Source organism: Marmota monax, unplaced genomic scaffold, assembly GCF_021218885.2.
Source record: "Marmota monax isolate L192 unplaced genomic scaffold, Marmota_monax_Labrador192_F-V1.1 WCK01_AAM20220418_F8-fsc00127, whole genome shotgun sequence".
Taxonomy (NCBI): domain Eukaryota; kingdom Metazoa; phylum Chordata; class Mammalia; order Rodentia; family Sciuridae; genus Marmota; species Marmota monax.
The window spans coordinates 677,101-692,787 of NW_026692894.1; the positions used below are offsets into that span (position 1 = coordinate 677,101).

General features: G+C 50.8%; 1 protein-coding gene across 4 annotated transcripts; it reads left to right on the forward strand.

Annotated features, from left to right (window-relative positions):
• Positions 1-88: 88 nt before the first annotated feature.
• Frs3 (fibroblast growth factor receptor substrate 3) lies at positions 89-9,064 on the forward strand. Of its 4 annotated transcripts, none has more exons than XM_046450697.2 (7): positions 89-195; positions 1,840-1,983; positions 3,096-3,184; positions 4,491-4,677; positions 6,345-6,506; positions 7,302-7,459; positions 7,738-9,064. In XM_046450697.2, exons 3-7 carry the CDS (start codon positions 3,119-3,121, stop codon positions 8,650-8,652), a joined length of 1,488 nt encoding a protein of 495 aa, XP_046306653.1. In that variant the 5' UTR covers positions 89-195; positions 1,840-1,983; positions 3,096-3,118; the 3' UTR covers positions 8,653-9,064. The 4 variants fall into 4 exon arrangements, with proteins under 4 accessions (XP_046306653.1, XP_046306656.1, XP_046306655.1 ...); XM_046450700.2 differs by lacking the exon at positions 89-195 and adding an exon at positions 224-339; XM_046450699.2 differs by lacking the exon at positions 89-195 and adding an exon at positions 368-1,272.
• The last annotated feature ends 6,623 nt before the right edge of the window (positions 9,065-15,687 follow it).

Genomic DNA, 15,687 nt, shown 5'->3' on the forward strand with positions numbered 1-15,687 from the left:
CAAAGGGACCTTCTAGGCTGTGCGCCGGTCGCCCCCGCTCGGGTCCGCCCGCCCGCAGCGTCTCGTTGGTGCTGCTGGTGACCTCCGACCCCGCGGCCGCGGGGCGGGGCGGGGAGGCCTTAGCTCCGGGCGGGCGGCGGCTACTGCAGCGGGACCCGGGAGCGGGGCCCGGCGCCGCCCGGGCCGAGGGGCGATGTGAGTCGGGGCGCGGCGGGGCGGGGACGAGGCGGCTCTACTGAGGCCGCGTCGCGCCGCGCCGCAGTCTCCGCTCCCTCCCTAGGAAGCCCCGGACAAGCGGGCGGTGGAGTCCCCAGGGCTGGGGGCGGGGATCCAGGCACGGTGCGCGGCCCCGACCTTCCCATTCCTTGCGGGTCCCTAGAAATAACCCCTTGACAACCCTGTTGCCAAATCTGCCGCTTACTCCCCAGACCCTACCCTCTCCCCCTCCCCCGTCACACCTTCGCATCTCCTGTAGCCCTCAAAACCCCTTGATCACTTTACGAATCCCCTGAAACGCGTACAGACCCACCGTTCTGAATGTTCCCCAAATGCTTCCACTTCCCTGAAATTTCTCAGATCGAGCCTTCATATCTTCTGTTTTCTTTGCACCATGCTCAAATCCAATTCTTGCCCACGTCCCTCCTTTGCATGCATGCATTTCAGTCACCATAACCCCATCTAACTCCAGTCCCCACTCCATACCTATCCTAGATGGGAGCCCCCTCCCCCATCCTTCCCGCCCAATGGAATCTCCTCTCAATGGGTTATCTAATGATATGTCCAAACATCATCTGATGGAAAAGATGGAGACAGGAAAAGTACAACCCTTCCCCCACTTGCACCCCGTAGTTCTTGGTTTCACACACAATCCTCACTCCCTCTGATAGCTTAAGCTCCAATGTTTTCCCAGGAATCTATCTTTAGGCTGTGCACATCTCCTTTGGCCTGCTTCCTCCTTCCTCCTTCCTCCCAGACAATAAACCACACTAAGAGGGTGGGGGTCCTTTTACCTAGGAGTTGTGCAAAGATTCAGGGCACTGTGTCCCTGGGAAATACTTTTTCCAGAGCAGGAGGGTGGGGATTTTGAGAGTCTTCAGAGTCTTAGTTTGTTGACTTTTCTACCTGGGGTGCAGATGCTCTCAAATTTGGCTTGTTAATATTTTTTGTTAAAATTGGACTTTTCAGAGTTTGGGGAACAGAAATTCAGTCCAGCTTCAAAATGTGCGATTGAAGAAGCTTGTCCTGGAAGAGGAAACTGTCCATTTTAATGATGTTGGTCTTACATACTTACCTCTAGAAGTTATTGAAGCTATGAGTGCCACAGTTTTCCAGTGTTTCCCCTAAAAACTAAGGCCTCGAGTAGGAGTTGGGGATGGGGTAGTGGGGAATTGACTTGATAGTCTCCCAGATATTTGGTAGCAACAAAACAGACTATGATATTGGTTTCCTGAATCTTAAGCCAGTGCTATTTCTAGTACATTATAATGTACTTTTTAAGAAAGTTCTTTGTAGAGTTAAAATTCTTTGCAAAAGTAAGACCTTGTTTTGGGTGTTGCTTGTAATAGCACTGACAGGGGAATATAAACCTGGAGGTCTTGGAACATCTTGGGTGTCTCAGACTTCAAATTGATGCCAGAGGAGTCTCTCTCTCTCTGAGCCTATGGGGCTTAGAATTTGTGGTCCCATGATCTTTCTTTATAGGTGTTTCTGTCCCATTGGGATCTAGAACAGATGTCCAGATGGAATGGATGATAACAGTTCAGTTTCATTATCAGTTGGGGTGAGGATAGGAGTTTTCCATTAATCTCTGTTTTCTGTGGTCTCTGTTTTCTATGCTAGGTGAGCCCCAGGTGTGACCCAGAGGGATCCAGGTGTCTTCTCTTCAGGCTGTTTGCCATGATACCCCACCAAGGACAGGGGGAATAAAGTGGGAATCCTTCCCCATGCCCCTCCCATGGTCAGCTCCCCAATGGCCTGGGTGAGGTAAGAGCTGCATATGGAAGTCAGTTTCCTGGAGTTTCCCAAGTTGGGAGGAATAGAGAGTACAGATCATTGGGTTGTTCAAGTCTTGGTACATCCTGCAGTTTTAGAAGGATAGTTGATCCAGTCAGCTCATTCTTGCAGCAAATTGCAACCTCTTGAAACTTCTAGTTAGAATTGGTCCCTGGGTTTCTTATTTCCTTAGGTCACTCAAACCTGGTGGTATCCTCTCCATCCTAGAATAGGCCTCACTGTTATGATATATTATCCAAGTGCCAGAATCCTGGAGGGAAAAGCTAAATAGTAAGGCCTCTGGTCTCCCCTTTGGTCAGTGGGGAGCAAAGCCAGCATTTTGTTTCTGTTTTGCAGTGTTGGGGATGGACCCTGGGTCCTAGTGCAGACAAAGCACACACTACCACTGAACTATAGCCCCAGAATGTTTTTAAATGGAGAAATATTCAATCAAGGTTATAAAAATTGTGTTATTTAAAACCTTAAGTTTTTCAAATGTGTCTTTATGATTGTAATGTCACAATTTATTTGAAGAAAACACCCACAAGAAAATTTTCAGGTGGATGTTGGGATAGTAGTGAAGGAGGAAAGAACTTGGATGAAGTCGAAGGGGTAAAGTAAAAAAGGAGGTGGAAAAAAGAGAAAGGTACAGGCCAAAGTATCTAGTACTTCCAAGTGACAGTGTCTTTGCTGAATCTGAAAGAGGGCCTTGGGTTGGCACCCTAACTCTCAAAACAGGGTCACTTCTGGGCCCCGATCATATCAATACTTTTTCTGCAGCCCAGATCTTTCTTCCCTACCTTTCCATGGGTCAAAATCCTGCATATTTCCTAAGGTCCAGGTTGAATGTTGTACTTCTGAAAAGCTTTTTCCATCCGCCCCCCGACCATTAGCATGAACCCTTAACACATTCTAACTCAAATTAATGTTTATCCAAAGTCTATCCAGCCCTGAAATGAGAGTAAATTCTTTTGAGGTTTATGTCATACAGTCTCTTGTACAGAGCAGGTGGTCACAGTGAGGTGATTCTGCCCAAGTTCCCCAGAGCAGGGCTTTTTGGAGTTGCTGCTGGTGATCTGCTTATCTCTTATATTTTTCTCTAGGGTGGGCTGGCTGCTCTGACACCATGGGGAGCTGCTGTAGCTGCTTGAATAGAGACAGCGTCCCAGACAACCACCCTACCAAGTTCAAGGTACCTAGAGCCATCTCCTCCCTTGAGTTCCTAATGGCCTCTTGGGCTGAGGCCCTGTGCAGTCACCTCAGCCTGTCTATGGAAAGTGAAATGGCAGCCTGAGGTTATGGGCTTAAATCTTCTCCCATTTACAACCTCTAAGGTGGCCTGATTTAAAAAAAGGCCCAGGCCATTGTCATTTTTCGCTCTTCTTGATACTATTAAGATTATGTTTAAGACAGGCATCTTGGCATATGCCTGTAATCTCAGGAGGATTGCAAGTTCAAGGCTAGCCTCAGCAACTTAGCAAAGCCATAAGCAACTTAGTGAGACCCTGTCTCAAAATAAAAAGTAAAAGAGCCGGAGATGTGGCTCAGTGGTTATGTGCCTCTGGATTCAATCCTTGGTACAAAAAGAAAAAAAAAACTTGAGCAACAAAGGTGTACCACTCTGATAACTTTGAAATTAATATTTATGTTTTTAGAGTTCTATTATTTTGAGAAAAATAATAGGTGATTGATATAATATTCATTAATATTACTGATGATACTATTATTAGTAGTGATATTTAATATATAAAGTGAATGATAAAAATTATCTAATAAGCTCTAGATTATGATTTCCAATCTATTTTAATGCACCTGTGTCAATTTCATGGTAATATTTGCAGAATAGGAAACTTGGGACTTAATGGGTTAAGTAATGCTTAGCACATGATAAGCCTTGTATCAGTTTGCTGTTTGCCTTTTGAAGCTAAAGCCAAACTCCCTTGGGCCAAGGTCCCCTGACCCCTTCCTGAAGGGGGCGCCTCCTCCCCACACTGGGACATTTTGGGGCATGTTGAAGCATGTTTCTCTGCCTACCAGAGGAGGGAGCCCTTAGCAAGGTCACACAGTTGGGGAAGTAGAGGCAGTATGTATTTCTTCTGCCTTTGGCTTGATATTCCTGACATCTTAAGAATTTGAACTTACAGTTTAACCCTTTCGTTATAAATGTCTGGCCTTTGGATACCAAGCCGTGGACTCTCCGGGATTATTTAACCCTGGTCATCTAACCACTGACCTTGGGGGTCAACTATTTCCCTCTTCTCTCTGTTCAGATGACATAACTAAGTCCCATAGAGGAGGGGGTTGCCCAGATAATTGCCATGTACCCGGCTCTGTTTGTATATCCCCAGTGACTGTGGCATTCAGACATTGTCTGGGTGGAGTTAGGTAATACCCTGAAGTCTCCCAACTCCTGCCTGAAAAACTGCATCCTGGTGGCTCAGGGTCCTGCACACTCTTATTGGACTCACTCATTGACCTTTCTGTCCCCTCCCCTCCAGGTGACCAATGTGGATGATGAGGGGGTAGAATTGGGCTCAGGGGTGATGGAGCTGACACAGAGTGAGCTGGTGCTGCACCTGCAGCGGAGGGAAGCTGTCCGCTGGCCCTACCTCTGCCTGCGACGCTATGGCTATGACTCTAACCTCTTCTCCTTTGAGAGTGGCCGCAGATGTCAGACAGGCCAGGGTGAGTACCATCCCTGCCCATTCCCCAGGACAGGGGCTTGAGCACCTGGGGATGGAAGATATAGCACCAGAGACTGTTGGGAAGTTTGTTGTAGAATTTGAGAGTGGTCTTTAACATCCAACTTAGCCATCAGACTTGACAGGTGTTGTCAAAAAAGGAGAAGAGTCTTAGCCAAAGGTACACAGCACTTTGTTACAGAACTATGTGAACTTCCAGGCCACTGTTCTATCTCTTTGGTCATTGAGTTTCCATTTCGTTCAGTATTTGTAAGAATATCTGTTGCACTGCCTGTGGGAAAGAGTCAGTGCTCCTAGGTCAGAGCCTTCCTAGTAAAAGCAAATGACTCTCCCCTTTATTACTGCAGTTATAAGGTTCCTTCTTGCCTCTAAGTAGAAACAGTTTTTTCTAAGCTTCCAGGTCATACATTCTGGGCCCTATAAGTAATGAAAGACACGTCAGTTAGGAGACTGGCTCCTGTGGGCATAAGTGGCTTGGGAATGATATCTGGGGAGTTAGGACACTTGGGTCTCTACTGGACATATTAACCCTCAGGAGGTTCACCTGTGAGCAGTGGAGTAAGGTATTCTCTCTTCTCTCTCTCCCTGCAGCCAGAGACCAGGAGGTGATAGACCATGAGGTCAAGGTTAGAGCCAGCCATGACTCTTTGAAGGAGTTGCATGTTCTGGGTTTATGTATAGGATCCATATATAATGCTGCAAAGAGTCCTACATGGGATTAGGTTAAATGCAGGTTGGGATTATAACTTCAGAAAAGGGATGATCAAATTTCTCCACTGAGGTGACCAACAGGATGGTGAAAGTCATATTTGCTGGAGGAGTCTTCCTCTCCATGCACCTCACCCTTGGAGCTCATAGACAGAGGCAGGCATCACTGAATGAGCAGAGGAAGGGACAGGAGAAGTTTCCTATTCCTAAGGGGGTTTGCTCTTCATTTGGCATCCTAGAGAGTCTGCCCTAACCCTCAACACAGGGTTCTTCCAAAACTCCAGGCTTTCCCAGTCTTTTCCAACCCTGATTAATCTTGCCAGAATAGCCTATTTTCTTCCTCTCTCTCTCTTTTCTGCAAACCACAATTGTCCTATACTGTGCCTTGTGTTAATAGTAATATCATAATATAATAGTAATTATTGTCCATACCCTAGCCTAATTGTATTTATCTTTGCTGAGGATATGTATACACACACACACTAACCCCAAGTAGCCTGCCTCTAGTCTCAGGTCCCACTGTTGCAGAATCCAGGCTGGCCCACCACCAAGGTGATCTCTCTACTCCCTGAGTCCCTGGACAGAGTGTGTGTTGGAGTTGGAAGGGCAGTGAGCTGGCTGCATCTGGGAGCCGCACAACTGCGTTGGCAGACCTGCCTTTAACTCTGCAGCTCTGCATCTTTTCTCCTTCCCTCCCTCCCTCCCTTTCTTCCTTCACAGATAATGTGAGTATAGGGCACAGGATACTTTGGGCCCAGCCCCTCCAATAGCCCTGAGGTTCTGGAATGCACCTGGGAAGAATGATCAGGGCAAGGAGAGGTATTTCCAGGTCTCTGCAGCCCTGGGACTGGAGTTCAGGGACTTTCCCTGTACTTGGTGTGCCTGTGGAGCTCTTCAGCCCTGGAGTCAAAGGAGCCATCGTTTCTTCCTCTCCTTCTCCAGGGATATTTGCCTTCAAGTGCTCTCGAGCTGAGGAAATCTTCAACCTCCTCCAGGAGTTGATGCAGTGCAACAGCATCAGTGTGCTGGAGGAGCCAGTCATCGTCACCCGCAACAGCCACCCCGCTGAGCTCGACCTCCCTCGGGCCCCCCAGCAGCCCAATGGTGAGGAGACCCCCATTCTGGGACCCCAGTGTACACACACAAAGCACAGGCCTGGGAAGTACGAGACTGGGAGGCATGAGTCAGGCTGACAGGTGGGGGGACAGCTGGGCGAGTCAGCTTTCCAGGACAGTTGTCCATCATTAGAACCACACTTGAGGATGGATAAGTCCTGGGCTGGACCAATCAGGTGACTCAAGCTGAGGCTGTGGAGTCCTGGGCCTTGTATTGACTAATGGTTGAGGAATAGACAGGAAGACTTTGGGTTTCCATGGAAACGGCAGTCTGGAGCTTTTTGCTTCCTTTCTTCTGTCTGCTGGGTCACACATCTACCCTTCTGGCTGCTACTGCAGGCATCTCTAGCTGTGACTCTCCTGGAGGGTTCCCATGGCTTCTGCTTTCACTCACTGAGTCTGGACCACACACCTGCTTGCCTCTTGGTACTCCCTGAGCTGACCTGAGGATGGAAAGGGGGGGGAAGAAAGGATAGAAAACAGTCTGTTTGGGAGGAGCTTCCTGGAGCCCGCCAGCAGAGCAGTGAGGCTAAGGGGAAGTGCAGGGACAACAGGTGTGGCTTAGGTGGTTCAGGAAGGCTATAATGGAGAAAGTGGGGGATCGACTTCAGACTGACCTCTGAGGGGCAGGGCAAGATTTGAGGAGCAGAGAGAAGGTGAAAGGCCATGCGGGCTGCCAGTGTAGTGGACTGATTCCTCGCCTGGGACACAGCATATATGCAGTTACAAGTGGCTGTCAAGTGGTTTAAGTACCCTCACCTGGGCTTGCCTCCCCTGGGCCCAGCTCTAGGCTACACTGTTTCCAGCTTCTCCAATGGCTTTCCTGGCTGCCCTGGAGAGGGCCCACGATTCTCTGTTCCCCGGCGGCCATCAACAAGCAGCCTGCGACACTCTTCGCTTGGGGAAGAGTCCACCCATGCCCTCATTGCCCCCGATGAGCAGGTGAGCATGCAGCTGGCCCTGTTGGTCTGGGTGGAGACAGGAGATAGGAAATATGGTCACCTCCTCCCAGGAAGGATCATGTGAAGGGGGCTAAAATTGATGGGGTTCCTTCCTGTCCCCACAAGAGAGGGAGTGTCTCTGGAAGGTTTGGAAGATGAGGAGAGAGGAGACTCCAGCTTTTTTCCCCTGTGCCTCTTTTGTCTTCCCCCATCTGTTCTATCCTTTCCTTCCTCCTGACCCTTGGACCCTCCTGTCTCACTTGGATTCTTTCCCCACAGTCCCACACGTATGTCAACACACCTGCCAATGAAGATGACCACCGCAGGAGCCGGCACTGCCTGCAGCCTCTGCCTGAGGGCCGGGCACCCTTCTCCTCACAGGCCCAGGGCCCTGACCAGCGGGACCCACAGGTGTTCTTGCAGCCGGGCCAGGTGAAGTTTGTGTTGGGCCCCACTCCTGCTCGGCGGCACATGATGAAGTGCCAGGGCCTCTGCCCCAGCCTGCATGACCCTCCCCACCACAACAATAACAATGAGGGTTCTTCTGAGTGCCCGGCCCAGCCCAAATGCACCTACGAGAATGTCAGTGGGGGGCTGCGGAGAGGTGGTGGCTGGAGACTGAGCCCAGAGGAGCCGGGCTGGAGTGGCCTGGCCCACCGCAGGGCTGCCCTGCTGCACTATGAGAACCTGCCCCCACTGCCCCCTGTGTGGGAGAGCCAAGCCCAGCAACTGGGTGGGGAGGCTGGGGATGATGGGGACTCAAGGGATGGGCTCACACCCTCCTCCAACGGCTTCCCTGATGGTGAGGAGGACGAGACCCCACTGCAGAAGCCCACCAGCACCCGGGCTGCCACCCGCAGCCACAGCAGCTTCCCTGTGCCACTGACCCGCCGCCGTGGCTCCCCAAGGGTCTTCAACTTTGATTTCCGCCGGCCAGGCCCCGAACCCCCAAGGCAGCTCAACTACATCCAGGTGGAGCTCAAGGGCTGGGGCGGAGACCGCTCCAAAGGGTCTCAGAACCCCTCAGTTCCCCAGGCCCCGGTGCCCATCACCCACCCTGCCCGCAGCTCAGACTCCTATGCCGTGATTGACCTCAAGAAGACTGTGGCCATGTCCAACCTGCAGAGGGCTCTGCCCAGGGACGATGGCACTGCCAGGAAGACCCGGCACAATAGCACTGACCTTCCTCTGTAGATGGCCCCATCCTCCACCCATGCCCACTGTGGTCTGGCCTCTGTCTCTCTCCCGTCCTGTGACCCACCCAGCTTGGGCTCAGGGCTGCTTGGCAGAAGGCACTGAGGTGGAGCCAGAAGCTTCCCAGAGTGGGCTGAAGTCCCCACAGAGGTCAGCCACTGAGTTTTCTGGTCCCCAGGCTGGAGAGAGGAGAGGGTGACTGGGCCGCAGCGTGAACTGTGAAGGGTCCTGTGATGGTGTCTCACGCCTCCCCTCCCATCCATTTGTCTTGTCTGTCAGCTGTCTGTGTTTTTTGGTTGGAATTTTGAAACATTTTGTACCTGTTGATTTTATTTATCAGTTTATTTTTCTATTTATTGTTTTAAATGTAATTTAACATATTTATTATTAATATAATTATTTTTAAATTCTGGCTCAATGGGTAATAACTCTTTTCTGGTAGGGGCTGGGCTGGGCATAGGGCAGGCCCAACAGGTAGGGGCTTCATTCTGGGAAGTTTGGGGTGGTTGTGGTTTTTGTAACAATTCTATGATCATTTCTTTTTCTTTAGAAAGCCCTGGCCCAGAACCTGGAGTTGGCAGAAGTGCAAGCTTTGTTAAAGTGAGAGGATGACTGGGGTTCTAGATGCAGAAAGGAGACCTGTGAGGAAGACTGCCCTAAGGAGATAAGATTTGTGCCCTCTGAGACTGGCAGTGGGCTGAGCAAATGTAGTAGGGGTTGAGGGTATACAGATTCCCCTGCTCTGGGACCCTTCTGGGCAGGCCTCAGGGGATTGTTCTCTCACTCTCAACACATTTGGCCCAAAGGTGGGCCCTGGGACCTCCTTAACCATGCCCAGCATGGCTGAGCCCAGTCCACAACCTTGAAACAGGACCTTTACTATAAGAGCCCAGAAACAGCAAAAGGAAAATAAGTGTGATGTATAACTAGGTGTCTGACTTGCAAAGCGGCTTTCCCAGAGAGCCACCCCTAGGATGACCTACAGAGGGCCTCCACCTTACATCAGGGGCCTCCAGTGGAGCCCCTGCCTGGGCTGGGATTGGATCAGGCCTGTGGCAGGAGCCCCTTTCTCCCCTCAGATTGCTCTTTTGGCTTCCTCTTACTGAGGACTCCCTTCCTCCAAGATGCCATTTCTAACCCCCACCTCCATGCAGTTAACCTAAAGGAACTCCAGTTTCTGTGGAAAGACCCAGTGAAAAGTGAGAGTGGGCTTGACCAAGATTAGGGACAATTCTGTGTCTGGTCATTGTCCTTTGGAGTGAACAAACCTGTCCTCTTCCTCACTGAGGTGATGGGCCAGGGCGGGGCTCATCCCTCCATTTCCTGCCCAGCCTGCTGTCCGGAACACCGCTGCCTGGGCCTCGTTTCCCGGTGGTTCTCCCCTGTATGGGGATTGGACTGACCAGACCATCCTGACCTTGGGTGTCGTGTGCTGTTAGTGAAATGGGCAAAGAGGACTGCCCACAACAGGATTATGAAGAGTCCCTTCAAGTGGGGCCCAGCGGGGAACCTTTCTCCCTTTCCAATCTTTCCTCCCTGAACTGGGAGGATGTCCGCTGTTAGCTGTGCCTTTTTCACAGTGCTATAGGACAGTGCCGCTCTCTACAGTTTCCCCAGGCAGCTCAACTCTGCTCTTTTGATATTCTTGAACACTTACCTCTGTTCTTCCTGTGGCCTGGATGATGGCCACAAACAGGAGAGTCAAGGCAGGACCAGGTCTAGGGGCCCTAGGCACGTTTGTAAGTCATGGGTCTTTGTAGGCTCCCCCTTACTTGTGGACCGACACTGTCACGGGGTAGACATGGGCTGGCTTCAGTCAAAAGACCAGGTTATGGCCCTAACTAGCCCACTCTCTCTGCTGTCTTAAGCATTTGGTTACCCCAAGTGGACCTCGGTTTTTGTACTTGGAATACAAGGAACTGGTTTGAGGTAGCCAATAAGAAGAACACAACACCACTTTGAAAGTGGACAGCCAACTAGGTGCTGGTGGTGCACACCGGATCCTAATGGCTTGGGAGGCTGAGACAGGAGGATTGCAAATTCAAAACCAGCCTCAGTAACTTTTTTTTAAAATTTTTAATATTTATTTTTTAGTTGTGGTTGGACACAATACCTCTCTATTTTGTTTATTTATTTTTATATGGTGCTGAGGATCGAACCCAGGGCCCTGCCCTTGCAAGGTGAGTGCTCTACCGCTGAGCCACAACCCTAGCCCCTAGCCTCAGTAACTTAGTGAGGCCCTGTCTCAAAATAAAAGAAAGAAAAGAAAAAAAAGAGTGGGTTGGGGATGTAGCTCAGTGGTAAATCACTCCTGAGTTAAATCTCCAGTACCAAAAAAAAGAAAGAAAGAAAGAAAGAAAGTGGACAGACACATCTGATTATATTAAGGGTCCAGCTGTTGCTGAGGAAAAAACAACCAGTAGTCCCAACTCTTGGGACCCCCCACCCCCAGTTTTCAGGCTCCCTATTCTTCCATTCAGAACACTCAGGGACCATTATCCTCATCCTTGAGCCCCAGAGCCTGTTCTGTCCCCCAAGGGTCCCCTCAACCAAGACATCATTGTTGAACATATCTGTGAGGCTTGGGGGATCTAAGAGGTCCCCAGAATTGGCTTCCAGCAAAGTGTAACCCCAACCTTCCCTTTCCCTTCCCCTGGTCACTGCCTCTGACCCTGGAGGTCTACTGTAGGAATTTTCCTTTCAGCTGGAGGGCAGGCTGTGAGTGGACAGCCTTCCTGGCAGGAAGGGGCGGGTGGGCGCCATGCCCCCGTGTTTGAGGCCTGCAGACATCAGGGCGTGGTGTGCAGATGGAATCAGACATCGCAGTCCAAAGATCATCACCAACATTGGTCCATGTTTGCTGAGTGCTCCCTTACCCCCTGGGCTGCCCTCAGGAAAGAACAGGATCCAGCATCCTGTCTGGGAGTGACATTTCAGGTCAGACCAGGAGGGGCCCTCCCAAGCCCACCCCTGTGTGATTAATAGTAGTACTTAGCCTGGGTGTAAACACAGGCGGCTTTTCACAGGGCTGCATGGCCATTCATCTCTGTCAGGACTTACTGGGCAGGATGTTATCACCTCTTACAGAGAGGAAACAGCCAGGAGGTGAAGCAACTGGCCTGGGGCCATGAAGTTAATTAGCAGCTTGCACTGGCGCTGGATGCCAGTTGTGGGTCCACCCACCCTACCCTGCTCCCAGCCCCACAAAAGGCACTTGCTTCCCGCAGGTGGGCTACGGAGACTGTGAGAGGCTCCCCCTGAAGAAGTGAAGAAGTGTCTCAGCAGGTTCACATTCCAGTGTTCTCACTTAGGAATCTTTTTGAATTCCAAGCCAGGGCTTTGCCCAGTTAACTATAGGATGACCCTGCCTCTCCTAGAAGCCCCTGTGCCACTGTGTATCCTCAGAGAATGGTTCCTGTTCTGTGGATGGGTGGGGCTGGGACAGGTGTGTGGGAAGACTTGACCTTGCCTGCCCTCCTTTCTCTCCTGCCAGGAGGCTCCTCAGCCTCATGGGAGGCTCTCCCAGGTCAGGTCATGTCTTGAAACCCTGAGTTCTGAGGTTCTCTGACTGATGTCTTTGAAAAGGGAGTCCTACTCAGAGGATGGGGAGGGGTTATGATGAGGGACCTCTGGGCTTCCAGAAAAATCATGGAGGACTGAGGTGGAGGGAAAGATGGGCAAAAGTGGGCAGGGCCTATATGGACAGTTTCATAGAGCCCAGGAGAGAATCCTAGAGCTCGCAGGCTGCTAAACCGGGACCCATCTAAGGATGCCTTCAACTGTTCATGGAGATGTTTATCCAGTCTGCTCACACACTTCTAAGGACTTCTGAGCTCACTACCTCAGAAGCCCTCTCTACACTCTGGTCTTAAGAAATAACTACGCCTCCTCCCAACAGGTACTAATTTTGCTTCTGGATCTGTACTCGACCAAGTCTAGCCTCCCGACCAAGAGGCTGGCCTTGAAATGTGGTGGAATCACATGACCATGTGCATCCACTAACAGCTTGACCTGCTTGTCCTTCAGTTTCCTCATCTGTCACAAAGGGATAATAACTGTCCCTCCCTCATAGAGTTGTGAGGGTCAAGTAAGAGACTGTCCACCCAGCAGGAGCCATGGCGACTGGCCCATACTAAGCACCCCAAAATGACAGATGTTATTCTCACCTGGACTTGGTTCTTTCCAACACACCCAGATGTTCACCTCTTTTCAGTACCAGACCTGGCTTTAACTGCCTTCAGCCCAGCACCTCCTTTGCTTTAGGTGTAATATTTTTGCTAATGCAGCCTGAATTAGCGTTTGCTTCATTGGCCTTCCTGGCTCTTGGGATCTTAAACCTGGCCTGAAACCACCAGGTCTTTTCCACATAAACACCTGCAGCTTTCCTCGCTCCCAAGCCCTCTAATGTTAGGGTCCTTTGATTTGTGAAAGTCAGAAGAGTCCATTTTTCCAGGTGACATTTCTTCCGGGCAGCCCAGGTCTGTCCTGGAGTTTAGAGACTCCAGCTCTTATGTATGTGGACATGAAGGTGGTGGGAGAACGGGGATGGGAGATGCGGGTGTCAGGGAGAAGGCGCTGGGGAGAACGTGGATCAGGAGGGTTCTTCTATGCTATCTGGATCCCTCCGTCTTGGCTTCTAGAAGCTTTGCTCTATACACGGGTGGTTGGTCCAAAGCCTCCCTGCTCCCTGTGGTATCCTCCTGGCCTCTGGCCTTGCTCACCAGCCAGACTCCTCTCTGGGCCCACTTTCCCTACAGATGGACATTTCCAGCAGAGCTGCCGGTGGAGAAAGCCTAGGAGGTCAGGAGCAGGAGCAGGAGCTTCATTCCATTGCCGGGTAGTTGTGAGATGTCATTTCACTGATTACCCAAAGATCATTAGTTTAATGACAGCTTGGGGGTGGGTCAAGGGTCGTGGCCAGGGCCACACCTGCTGACTGACCAGGGGGCTTCCTCAGCTGGTTGCCTCTCCCTTTGCTTTACCCCTTTGGCTGGGAAGGTGTGGTCCCTTGGGGTCCCTCCCGTTCCCTCTGGTGTTCCTGGGATTAAGGACCCAGGGAACATATCAACATATTGATGTGTGTGGGGGGGACGGTGGCAGTGTACTCAAGTACAGTGGCCTTGATCTCACAAGTAAACATTTGGACACAGCGGGGGCCCAGATAACAACATCTGGGCTTGTGTGGGCTGTGTCCTGAAAAGGCCCCTGCTCCCCAAAGCTTTCAAACTGGAGAAACAAAGCTCATGAAAGATAGGCATGATCCCTCAGGGACCTCAGGCAGATGGCTCGACCTCTCTGAACCTGTTTCTTCATCTCTCAAGGGGAACCAATGATCTTATCTCATAGTGTTGTCATGAGTTAAATGAGAAAATTCACCTAAAGCACTCAGGGGTACTTGACACAACCTGAGCTGAGCTTTGTCATGGTTGTCACAGCAGCAGTAGCTGATGTAGGGACATTTCCAGAAGGAAGTAGACCATGAAGATGAAGATTTGGAGCAGGCAAGGGGAGTGTGGGCCTAGCTATTTGTTTAAAGGGGAAAGACTGTATTACTGCCAGGTGTCAGCCATGCCTGCAATCCCAACAGCTCAGGAGGCTGAGGCAGGAGGATTGTGAGTTCAAAGCCAACCTCAGCAACTTAGCGAGTCCCTAAGCAACTCAGTGAGACCCTGTCTTTAAATAAAATATAAAAAGGGCTGGGGATGTGGCTCAGTGGTTAAGTGTCCCTGGTACCAATCCCCAGTACCCCCCCCCCCAAAAAAAAAAAAAGACTGGACTACTGGGAGCAGAGGAGCAGATGGGGAGAGGGGTGTGAAGAGTAGGTTGGGGTGGGCGGGGAATGTGGGAGCCACTACCCTTGGGGGCAATGGAGGAGCTCTATGTGACAGCCAGGTCAGGCTGTGGACTGTGAGGAGGTTTGGGGTGCAGACAGGAGGGGGTGTGCACACATCCCCTCACTCCACAAATACTTACTGAGCACCTGCTAAGGTGCCAGGTACTGTGCTGGGGACCCAGCAGTGGCAGGAAGGGATCTGCCCTCATGAACTTACATCCTATTGAGCGTGAGACAATTGAATAGCAAACAGCCAACGGACGCGATCAGGAAAGAGAGAACTTGGAATGAAGAAGGGGCAATGGGGCGGGAGGGACAGAACATCAAGGAAGACCTCTGGGGGGAGGTGACACTGGAACAGATGAGATTTGAATGCTAAGACAAAGGCAGCCTGAACAGCCAGGGAAGGACGTCCCAAGCAAAGGGTGTGCTTTGGCCCTGGTGGGGACAAGTGCTCCAGGGGTTCAAAGGAAGCGAAAGAGCCCAAGGAGACCAGGGCAGCTGTGTGGGGTGAGCGGGGCAGAGGGCTGGAGATGAGGGCACAGGAGGATCCAGGTTCCAGGTCCTGTGAGACAGAGTGGCAAGTGGACTTTATTTTAAGGGCAATAGGATGCTATTGGAGGGTTCTGAGCAGACAAGATCTGATTTACATTGTTTTTTTGTTTTGTTTTATTTTGTACCAGGGATTGATCCCAGGGTGGTGCTTAACCACTGGGCCACATCCCCAGCCCTTTTCATTTTATTTTTTATTTTGAGACAAGTTGCTAAGTTACTTAGGACCTTGCTAAGTTACTAAGACTGGCCTTGAACTTGAGATCCTCCTTCTTCAGCCTCCCCAGCTGCTGGGATTATAGGTGTCCACCCCAGCACCCATCTTTTTGCTATTTTGAGACGAGGTCTTGTAAGTCACCCAGTCTGGCCTTAAATTCAGTATCCTCCTGGCCAGCCTTCTGAGTATCTAGAATTATAGGTGTAATTCTGACTTAGGTTTTAACTGGGTGGCTCTAGCTGCTGTGTAGAAATGGAGGTGGGGCGGGAGCGAGGAGGGTGGCACCAGAGGGAGACTTCTGGGAGGGGCTATGAACTGAATGTTTGTGTTCCTACCCAAATTCCAAATTCGAGTAGAGATTCTAAACCCCACTGAATCAGTAGGATCCCTCCTGGGTGGGATTAGCACTCTGCTGTCCACTATGTGAGGATGG

Coding starts and splice junctions, on each gene's coding strand:
- Frs3 (XM_046450697.2), top strand. CDS start 3,119: ATGGGGAGCTGCTGTAGCTGCTTGAATAGAGACAGCGTCCCAGACAAC. Junction 3,185..4,490: donor ACCACCCTACCAAGTTCAAG/GTACCTAGAGCC, acceptor CCTCCCCTCCAG/GTGACCAATGTGGATGATGA. Junction 4,678..6,344: donor CAGATGTCAGACAGGCCAGG/GTGAGTACCATC, acceptor CTCCTTCTCCAG/GGATATTTGCCTTCAAGTGC.